The sequence below is a fragment of the Harpia harpyja genome, chromosome 10, assembly GCF_026419915.1.
Source record: "Harpia harpyja isolate bHarHar1 chromosome 10, bHarHar1 primary haplotype, whole genome shotgun sequence".
Taxonomy (NCBI): Eukaryota; Metazoa; Chordata; class Aves; order Accipitriformes; family Accipitridae; genus Harpia; species Harpia harpyja.
In genome coordinates this window covers 21,803,307-21,814,862 of record NC_068949.1, presented here as the reverse complement: position 1 = coordinate 21,814,862, position 11,556 = coordinate 21,803,307, and the positions used below count along the sequence as shown (strand labels likewise).

The following is an 11,556-nucleotide window of genomic DNA, read 5'->3' as shown; positions in this document are numbered from 1 at the left end:
ATGCCATACTGACTCAGCCTCACTCTGTACTCTTCCCTTCTCTACCCCTGGTGAAACAATACTCTCCCAGGACGAGCAGTATCTCTGAGAGCAGGTACTAATTTACAACAGGAGAAGCTTTCACAGCTGTGGCTTTGTGGGACAGATGTTCAGGGGCAAGCAAAGCATTATCCTGATGGGAGGTTCCATTAATCTTCCTCACATGTGTCTAATTTTGCCCAGCCTAAAGCCATTAAGATGCATTATTTCACTCACATGAATTTCAGATTTTTCAATGCCATGTCTTCAAAAAGTTTCCAGACTAAAATCTACTGTAATGTGAACGAAATATAAATTATAATGAAATATTAACTCATATAAATTGCTATTAACTCTAATGGAGAACTTCAAAGCAAACCCAGCTCCTCCTCCACTACTCTGCTGCTTTGTGAGCTATAAAGATTGACCTAGCACTATTGGGTTTTATATGTGATTTTCTATTTGATCTTTTTACACTACAATGTCTTCTCTTTCGTCAGTGGAGCTCTTTGGCAAGATTTAGGAATATCCAACCAGACAGTCAAATAGACCTCTGAAAGGATTTTAAAGATGCTTATTTTGCAAACCATTTGTTACACTGAAATAGGGAGGGATTTCTACATTCCCAGAAGTGCAAGGCAGAATCAGCATTCATGTCATAACCTCTCCAAGAATTAAGGAGGATAGGAGGTCTGGGAAGGAAGAGGTTCAACTCACAAGTCACCACTATTTAAGTCTCCTAATAACCTTGCAAGTCTCTTCCAGCAGAGAGGAAAATGATCAGAACTGATGCTTCAAATGCAAACAAGCAAGCAGAAATGTATTAACTTAATCTGGCAGGGAAGGTTTAGAAGGTCAGCTAATCAATAAATCAAACCAGTAGCAAAGGGCAAAAATAGATTTGATTATCACTTCATGGTTCACCACAAGGTAACAAGCTAATTTTCAGGCAGAGTGGTAACATTAATTTCAAATGCTGTTGCTGTATTAAAAATCACATTGGTTTAAGTACTGATTAACTGGTGATAGGAAAAGTGACATCCTCAAAACAGCTTAAAACTAATTTGTATCAATTAAGCCTAGCCATCGATGTAAGCTAAGTTCCTACCCAATGTTAAACCAGTGATCATTCAAAGCCACTTACTTACACAGAACTGATTTGGGATAATTTGGAGGGAGAGTGAACTGATGAATTCAAGCTTACAAAATGCTTTGAAGATCTGAAATATTTTTTTTAATGTCCTCAATATTCTACATAATATACATTACCTTGTTGAAAACATATTTACACAAGAAAAGTTTTGTGGGTTTGCTGACCCAGAGACTGCACTGAGCGCTGCACAGAAGTTTATTCTGCTGGTGTGAGTCTTGAGGCTGTCACAGCTTTCTGTAGCACTGCAATATTTAGCAGACCAGTGAGAGAGGAATGTTTCTGTAGCAGTGCCTGGGCTCTTTAGAAATTGCCCTCGCCACATCACCAGGCCTGGAACACAAAAAGCTTTTCTTATGAGAACATGCAGGTGAGAACTGCAACCAAACCAAAGCAGCTAGTTATGTTACGCTCCCAAGTAAAGGGGACTCAAACATACTATACAGCTAGATGCAATTATTGAACTTGCCTCTAGCATTAGCACAAACCAGGAACAAACTCGGTCCATCTTAACCACTCCAGTGGAGTGATCTGGTAGCACCACGCTAGGCGCAGCAGCTGTGCAGCACACAGTGCTTACGGTGCTGACGTTGGCTGTGTTGGTCTTGGAGGAACTGAGCTATCAGAATTAATCCACTTACAGTTCTGTTGACTTTTTCCTTTGATGCATAATTTTCTTCATTTTTTCAACATGCATTGATCATAGGAAGCTGTATATGCGCAATGGCTATGAAGGCTGAAACTCAGAAAAATGATTGCAAATGGGTCTGCCCTTTCAGCAGTCCTTCTTTTGCCGTAGCTGAACATCCAAATTTCGCAGGTGTTTCAGAAACCCACGATTGGGTGAAATCCATCGATGTTCCTTCACTGTTTTGATGGCTTCAACCAACGGGAGGTGGTGATTTATCATAAGATATGCTAGGACTAGAGAAGCTGACCTGCTTACTCCAACTGCACAATGTACCAAAATTTTAGCTGGTTAAAAAAAAAAAAAAAAAGATTATAACAATAGAAGAGAAGCAGTACAGTGGATGAAGTTTAATTTAAAGTGAAGGCAAACCCCTTCTGCCTTCTCCAGCTTGGTCAGAGCAAACAAGATGTATTTCTTACCTTTCTGATAGATCACATGAAGTACTAACAATTTAAGTCTAATTTGCAATTGTTACACTCACTTGTATGAGAAGTGCCATGAGATCCCAACCTGATCTCAGAAATATCAGTAAATCAAAGAAAACGCTGTTGAAGCAATGAAGTTGTTCTGTTGTGAGCAAGAGGATAATCAGACCCACTGATTTCAGAGGGGCTTACTCAGGTGAAGAAGAATGCTAAAATCTGGCCTGAAAGGATGGCACTAACACATTTGCCACCAAGAAAAATGACTGGCCTAGTACCATTGCATAATAAGGCAATTTGCTGCAACTGTAATTGTCTTTTGAAGGCAGATCTTGTGACACAGACTGACACAGCTCCATTAATGCCAGTTTACTCATGCTAAGAAAAGGTCTTTTACGTAATACAGGTTAATTAATATTCTATTGCACCAGTGCCAAGAAGCTCAGTCTCTTGTGCAACATGCTATAAATCTCCTTGGGTAAAGGTAAATCTTCTCCTCAGGAGCACAGCTCTGCAGGCCCTGTTCACACAGGAAGCTCATTGCAATATATGAGCCTCTTCAAGCGGTTGGTGGCTGTAGAAATCAGGACACTTGTCTCTTTATTCATTTGTTCTTACAAATACAGCTGCCATAAGAGGATCTCAAAAGAGGGTGGCCATTTTAAATGCATGTTTTTGCTTCTCCCTTTTTGAACCACCCTTTCCTTCCAGATGTTCTTCTCTCTACTCTGCCTCCTCTCCTCTCTGCCCCGGTATCTCTCCTGTACTGTTCATTCCTTTTCTCATGTCAACTTTTTGGGACCTAGTTAGAGCTACATCCATGTACCCAGCACTCTCTCCTCCTGCCACCCACCATGCAGGTGACCAGCAGCTGGCAGGAGACCATGTAGTGACCCCTCCACCACTGAGCTCACGGAGCTGACCTGTTACGAGAGGCTGCCGACTCACATAAAAATGCGACCAATGATAATTTCGTACCTCCTGGTGTGTTCAAGGCGTTGTGGATAAATTGTGCCGCAGAGAAAAAGAACTGGCTTATGTCAAAGCTTGGGAGGTCATGGGCTGGTACACCATAATAATCAATGGTTGCTCCGTAGAAGTCCTGGCCTCCGTGGCTGTACGCTGTGCCATGGGCAGCATTTAAAACATGGGTCACGCCCATCTTCCACAAAACAAATCTGTTATGAGCTGTCACTCTAAGGAAAAAACAAAGACAAACAAATTAAGATGGGTGCAGAGAGATTCATAGAGCAGGAGAAACGCTGTGATTGCATCTCCCAAGCCATTTGCTGGAGCATCAACCCATGCATTTCTTCTAAGGGCTAACCAAGAAGCAAGTATCAGCTGAGTCATAATTTTATCTTGGAAACGTGCTGTCTGCAGCGTAAATGGCAGCAATTAGCAAAACTATGAGCTGTCTAAAGCCGCATCTATGAGGCATACTAACAGATGGAACATATGGCAGAGGTGTGTCCATAAAGCTGTACTTACAGGTCTCCTAAGAAGAGATTAGGCCATACTTCATCAACGTGGTTGCAAGAGGGTCGCCCGGTGTTCAGGAGCTGCTCAATTTCTTTAAGGGAGGGGACGTCCCCCATGCATGCCCCAGCGCCTTCGGGTCCCTGGGGGCCCAGCGCCTCCGCCCCAGACATGCCGAGAGCCAGGGAGAGACCCTGCTCCCACCGGCCGGAGGCACGGCGCTGGTTGCTGGGGTGCTGCCAGCCCCCGGGCGGTCACGGGGGAGGCCGGGAGATGGGCTGGGGCAGGTGCTGGGCAGCAGCTCCCGCCACCGAGCCACGCCGCCCCTGCGCTGCGGCCTCCCTTGAGCCCCCTCCCCAGGGCTGGCCGCTCGCCCGTGCGTTGCCCTGACAGGCACAGCCAGTTGAAGCAGATGCGTGTACCAAACCGGGCATTACTGGGTCCTTACTGGTTCCGGTCCGCTCCCCAGGGCTCATCCCCAGAGCCACACTGCTCTGACTGCTCTGCCTGCCGCACAGCAGCCTCGGTGCTGGAGGCGTCAGCCGCATGTGGCGGCAGCCCCCTGCCCGCAGGGCGCCCACCAAGACACAGCCATGACTGTCCTCAGCAGTGTCCTCGACAGAGCGGTGGCAGTGTCCTGGTTTAGGCTGGGATGGAGTTAATTGTCTTTCTAGTAGCTGGTATAGTGTTATGTTTTGGATTTAGTATGAGAAGAACGTTGGTAACACACCGATGTTTGCAGTTGTTGCCAAGTAGTGTTTTATACTAAGTCGAGGATTTTTCAGCTTCTCATGCCCAGCCAGCAAGAAGGCTGGAGGGGCACAAGAAGTTGGGAGGGGACACAGCCAGGACAGCTGAACCAAACTGGCCAAAGGGGTATTCCATACCACGTGATGTCATGCCCAGTATATAAACTGGGGGGAGTTGGCCATTGGGGGGATCACTGCTCGGGAACTAACGGGGCATCGGTTGGCGAGTGGTGAGCAATTGCATTGTACATCACTTGTTTTGTATATTCCAATCCTTTTATTAGTACTGTCATTTTATTATTGTTATTATCATTATTAGTTTCTTCCTTTCTGTTCTATTAAACTGCTCTTATCTCAACCCCCGAGTCTTACTTTTTTTTCCTCCAATTCTCTCCTCCATCCCACTGGGTGGGGCAGTCAGCAAGATCTGGCTGTTCATCACAAGCAATTAAAGGCCTGATAAAGGAAAAATAGAAACCTGTCCAGTGCAAGAAGAGTGGCAACTCTCTCCCAGTAACAACTGTCTCCCATTTATTTTGAGATGCTTAAAAAAATAGCTGTGAAAGGGTAAGAAGTGCACCAGCGGGTCCTACCAACATGGTTACCAGAAGGTTAAACACCAAGTGGATGATGATGTCTTGCCTATCACCAATAATCTAGAGAAATGTATTTCTTGAAGCTAATGTTTTTTCACCAAGTAAAATTATCTGAGCCTAACTGTATGTTATACATTTAATCTTTTCTATTGCAGTCACTACTTTCATCACTGTGTTAATACAATACACCTGCCACGTATCGTATACCTCCCCTCTGTTGAAAAGAGAACAAAGTTGAGTATAATGGTTGTCAGGTGAAACTTGTAAGCCACTGAGTTAGTTTATATAGGAAGGTCTGGTGAGCCGCAGGTTGGAGACCCATCATATAAAATCATAGCATTAGTAGGCCTTTTCAAGCACAGCAGTGCCTGTGCTTCTGGTCTGCAGAATGTGTGACTCCTGGCAGGGGGCTGCAAAGCTGTCAGTGATAGAGCTACAGGGCAAAATGCATGAAATGCAGAGAGTGATGGTTCCTCTACCAAAGCAGTCCAGAAGAGCAGGTGACCCAAGAGAAGCTTGCTGCTGATATTATCCCCTATAGAAAAAGGGGGATGATGAATGGAAAGAACCCCTGGTAAGGTCTAAACCACCTTTATTCCACAGGCATTGACTTACTATGGTGAAGAGAGGGTTTGCTTTATTTTATTTTATCAAGAGATATATGATGGAGAGCCACCTGAAACCAGGTATTGAAGTCCGGACTAATTAACTATGCTTAGGAGTACTTAGGGTGAGAGATCACCCTAATACAAGGTAATAGCTTCCAGCATTAGAGGGCAAAAGTTATACACAAGGAAAAAGAAAAGTGACTTTTTTAAGAGTCTTTCATGAAGCAGAAATTGTTAAAATTCTATGAATTTAGAGAAGAAACTGTTTAAGAGCCTCTTGTATACAGAGACTGTTAGTTCCCATTCCCATGTATGTTCTGGCCTAAAAGGTGAAGGAAGAGAAACTGCAAGCAACACTGCTGCAGTGCTTATCTAGAGGGGGCAGTGGGACATGCAGCCAGGTGCTGCTGTTGGGCAACCAGCTGGCCAGATCCAGGAGAGAACTGCAAAAATGGTTGAAGTTACAGTTCAAGCGCTATGTATATGTCCTTAATATGTTACCTTGTTGTTCTGTTCTGTTCTTCCTTTTTCCTTTGGTAAATTAGTGTTTTTTAAGCTGGGTGATTTGTGCTTGTGAATGAGGAAAATGACTGAGCAGGTGAAGTTGTTTAATTTAGTTTACTCTTCCCAGGTTTCTGGGTGGAGGCTCAAGCTAAGGCTTTACTAGCATTTTTTAAATGTAAGCCCAGCCTTTTTGTTGCCAATCAAGTTCTGTCAGAAATGTGACACTCATGTTTACCTCTGGCCCTTTTCAGCTGTAAACTTTTATTGGCCTCTATCTCAAATGCACTAGGAATTCAGAGTTCATCTGCTGAATGAAAGTTTTTGAGCAGAAAAACATGAACTCCAGAAGAATGATCTCCAGGCCCCGTGTGCCTCCAACATTTATATGACATACGTCCATTTGCTTCAAAACTCCAGCCTTCCAAACCTAGCATCTTCTAAACATTTAATAGTCTGTAAATATGACTTTGGTAAAGCTGTGTTACTGACTTTTTTTGCCAGGAGCTGTCTTTGAAGTAGACAGGAGGCAGAAATCTGGCTTTCAGATCAGCTCTGTTACGCATTAACCCACAGGATGTAACCTCACTAGAGAGAACAAGATTATCTCTTCCCTCTCTGAGTTCTCCCTTGCCTGCCACTCTGGCCATGGCACTGGGCTCAGATGTCTTGGAATATACCTCTCCTTCCATGTGTTTACACAGGATTTAGCCATCAGGATGTACCTTGACATGAAACTCCCAGGAAGCTGAAGATCCTTCTCAGGAGAGGTGCTAACTCCCCTAAGTGAAGCTGAAGGCTTTGTTCCATCACCTCCTTGCTCCTGAAGTGCCTTATTTTGTCCTTGTGTTAACATTCAGGGAAAGGCCACGATTCTCTGACTTTGTGAAGAATTGTTGTATTTCAGTTTGTATACAAGTAGCCTGAATGCAAATGCTAAAAAACTATATGAACTTAGCTTTGTCCTCAAATTTGGCAGGAGAGTCCTTCCAGGTATAATCTTTTGTCCGGATGGGTTTGGCTCTCCACAGCTTTGCTTCTTTCCTGGCCCTTTTAAAGCTACTAAGGATGGATGTAAAAAGCAACAAACTGATATATGGTCACATTGAACAGAGGCAAAATCAGCTTTCTGTGCAGTAGGGACTTTTCAAGACTTCAAGAATTTGGACGTTCTCCTGACTGTTGGGTTGGTGGGCAGCTCTAAGCCAAACAAATAGCTGCTGTTTCAGCTGAAACTAATGCATGATTAATTTCAGAACACCCAACAGAAGGCATCCTTTTAATCAGTGGACAATGCCTTTGTGATTACTTTGTAGGTAGTACTTGATGCAATAAGCTAAATCAAACATTCCCTGGTTAATAACGTATTAGGTGGCAACAGTGTAAACTGCCATGGAGTGCTCTAGTAGCACGCAACGTGGCATTACCAGGAAAATGTGCAGCGGTCAAAACCAGGACATTCATGGAGGCTCTTCTAATGAAAATACTGCTATCAGTACTAACAGATGCTGTGTCTGTGATACCCTTCCATCTCTCTAGTGAAAACTGGGCCAAAATCAAACTCCTTTCACACAACCTGAAAGAAGAAAGTTTTTACAGTGAAAACATTACAGCATGGAAGTTCAGCTAGCTATGATTCTATAGATACAGTCATCCCCGACTGCAAAAGATCTACTCATTTCACTCAGCCTGTTTTAGGGATTTGATTTCTGGGATGGTTAGCTATTGAAGAAGAATTGAACTAATTGAACTCTGGTACATTTAGGTCAACACTAAGTAAGACAGAGTTTTCTGGTGTTCTACAACATTAATGTATTTTCAATGTATGGAACAATTTTGTCTGATTGGCATGTGGAGTTTACTCTTTTTTTTTCTTTCTTTCTTTTTTTCCCCTCTAATAAGCTCATTTTCTGCCTTGAAAAAATAATTATGTTTCACTAATTTGATTAGTTCTTAGGCATTCAGTCCCTTTTTCTTCCATTATAGGAGTAAGAAATTTGAAGATAAAACAGATGCTTCAAAGTTCACACATGACTGATCTAAGTATGCTTCTGCTGAAGTACAGAAATTACAAAGAAATTATAAGGCAGGACCTGATCCATACAAAAATGAGATTACAAAAAAACCCCACCCCAAAACCCAGAAAGAAAAAAAAGCATGATTTAGATCAATTAGTACTTTTAGTGAAAGATCCCCCCTTGTCATTTTTTATCCTTTGCTGGAAGAGAATTTTCATAAGCAATTCATTCTCTGTTCAGCTAGGGCCTTTCTGTCCTGCATACAGTCTTGAGATTTATTTGACATAGATTATTTCAAATTATTAAATGCTAACAGTATTACTTAATGACAGTGTTTAAAAAAAACCCACACCATTACATTAACACATCTCATTTTCCTTTGCTATATAATATATTGTAACTAGAGCTAGTTGGGAAATTTCAATATAAATTTCCTTTCTTTTTTTTTTTATTAAGTGTCAGCCTGAACATTGAATCAATATAACTATGTGAATTGAATAAATTGTTTTCAAACTGAAGATGCACCCAGTGTAATTACACATTTTAAAGACTTTTTTTCTTGGCAATCTGCAGTAGTTTTAAAAATATCTGTAACATATCGTTTGTCATAACTTCTCAGACTGACATGTCAGCATTGCCACTGCCTGTCAAACTTACATCAATGCATTCATGTCACATAGCATGAAGTGACATAACTCAAAAGTGACAGAATGAGGTTTATTGGAAATTTCTGTTAAATAAAGTACAAACTATTTAAATAATTCACCCTTTTAAAGAACATCAAATGTTAGTAAGGCGAAGTAGTTTTCAGCTTTGAAGTGCAGTGGCTAAGCAGCTATTACATGTTTCCTTTCATTTAAGAGTTGTAAGTTTTAAATTGTGCTCTTCATCACTTTTCTGTGCAAGCTAATTTGATCATTTTCAAAATATGTTGTCAGGTGATGAAACTAGACAGAGCAGAAAAATGCCATTAGCAGTGATAACTTCAGATAGAAACCGACCAGTCAAGGCTTTCTCCAGTGCTGAGGTTGCCAAATCTCTGCTGCAAACCAGCCCAGCAGCCTCCATAGCAAGGCACAGGGCTCTCTCCAGTGATGCATGGCCAGGCTATGTATGTCTGTCTTCTCTACTTTTACAGCGGACGTGATTCTTGGCCAGAGGTTCACTGCATGGAAATCTATTGCTGATAAAATATACCTTAGGGCCTGTAAACTTCAGATGGTTGTGGATTCACGTTTATGTATAATTACGACTCATCTTCCAACCTGGACTTCTGAAGGCTGGAGACAGAATTTGGGAAGTTGTTTGTAGGTGGATTGCTGGTCTTGCTACAAACAGTGTAGGGAAACAGGATAAGGAAACTTCTGCTTTCATTTTTGCTTCCTTCCTGCAGTCTGGTGAGCTGGTGGACTCTACAGCATGTTTATGTTAACCCCCAACCCCCCCCCCCAACAAAGCCATAGCACTCTGAACAAAGCAGCACTTTCCTGGCACCTCCCATGAAAAGGCTAAGAATGAGATTCTGAAAGGTAAGTTAACTCCAGGACTCTGCTTAAGACACTGACACGGTGACCTATTCTGTGATGAGATGGCTGTTTAACCTGCTACATTTATTTTTGCAGCAATTTTTAATTTCAGTTTTTACTTATTTTTACACTTTTAGCTTAAACCAGTTGTTCAGATACAAGGAAATGCAGCAGTGTATTGTAAATTGTACCAACTTGGCACCTGGAAGTGTGCAAAAAGTTGTGATTGACTGGCAGTTGGTGAAGAAAAATACACAGCAGAAAAAGCAAAGAATGCATGCAGTAGAGAAGCACAAACTCTTGTTTAACTGAATTGCCTTGCTCTCCTATAATTTTGTTTTCCTTGTGAGATAACTGCTAGTTATTTGGAATATGAATATGTGGACCTGGTGTAAGCAAAATTACCTCAACTTTCAACCAGCTTTATTAACAGGTCCATTAATACCAGGAAGATGAGGTCCTTTGATTTTTTTTTGTTTGTTTTTTCAGATCCATACATTTGTGTTATGGTTTGTCACTAATGAATTCCGACTTGTCAGTTTTTCATCTAGCGCATGTGAAGGGAAAGAAGGGGAACACTGCTGAGGATTGAAATTGCACTTAATTCCTACATTGTTTGCAGAGGCTGCTAAACTGGCAAAGGAAGTGGAACATTCCCTCCAACTTCAGCAACTCATTTGGGAAACTACACATCATTTGGTGTAAAAAATAAAAGCAGGATGGAACAGATTGCTTAGAGATAAGCATCTTTGAACCAGTATCAGGGCATGTGGCAATGAGCAGAAGTTGTTACAGCTTGTTTCTGTTCTGAATATCCAGTATTTGATCTGTTTAAAATGTATACAGCCCATTACAATTGAGATTGTACAATTGTGGACATTTGCATTAGATTGCTAGATGACTCGACAACTTGATGTAGCTTTGAAACATTTTGAAATGCAAAATTTCCTTGTTTCACTGTGGCGGCATGTAAGCATTGTGAAAGATCCTTTTTCTTCTCTGTGAAGAAAGAATACAAGGCCAAATTCTTTGAAAAGGCTAGTGTCATTAACTTAATGCAGCTACATTGGCACCTGCTTTTTACTTCAACTGAAGCCACAACTTAGACTTATCTTGGACCTCATAGTAATTACATCATCAAAAAAGCAAATTCTGTATGTTCTTCAGACTGCGTTATGCTGCTGCAAAGGGCTGGCTGCTACCACAGTCAGTTGATATACAGAATAAATTTTATTTCTGGAGCCATTTGTTTCTAACTCCTCTGTATCCTCCTGTCCCCTCCATTTGGATTATTTATAGGTTGTGGAGCTCCTGAAGTTATGGTGCCTTGTTGAAGCTTTCATAAGTCATCTGTGCTGTTCACATCTATGTTTTGGATCACCTTGGATAAATGACTGAGTGCTGTTGGCCAGCTGCCAGGTTTTGATTTATATTTCCTACAGACATTAGGAAAGAATAACGGTGCAAAATATGGTGCATCTAAAGGGGAATGTTTTGTAATGACTGCTTGGTATGAAAATTGACAGGATGAGGGTCCTGTAAGTTTTCTCTATTTTGTCCTGACATATGCCTTTCAATGATGGATGGGGTTATTTTCATTACTACACTAGTGGGTTTTTAAATTATGTCAGATCACTCTATGTGTTTATTCACATCTCATTAAAAAAAAAAAAATCAATGAAAAATCCTATTTAGTGTGGTTAGAAACCTCCACCTCTCTCTCACATACAGGCTGTACTAAGGTACTTCCCAACGATGGACCACAAGATCATACTGGAAAAGAGCATAGTATTTTATC

At 41.6% G+C, this 11,556-nt stretch overlaps 1 protein-coding gene across 1 annotated transcript; it reads right to left on the bottom strand.

The window, feature by feature from the left end:
• Window positions 1-1,229: 1,229 nt before the first annotated feature.
• Window positions 1,230-4,014, bottom strand: LOC128147350 (dual specificity protein phosphatase 13-like). The gene is made up of 3 exons (XM_052799824.1): window positions 3,773-4,014; window positions 3,260-3,477; window positions 1,230-2,143 (listed from the first exon to the last, which is right to left on the bottom strand). Exons 1-3 carry the CDS (start codon window positions 3,931-3,933, stop codon window positions 1,944-1,946), a joined length of 579 nt encoding a protein of 192 aa, XP_052655784.1. The 5' UTR covers window positions 3,934-4,014; the 3' UTR covers window positions 1,230-1,943.
• Window positions 4,015-11,556: the final 7,542 nt, after the last annotated feature.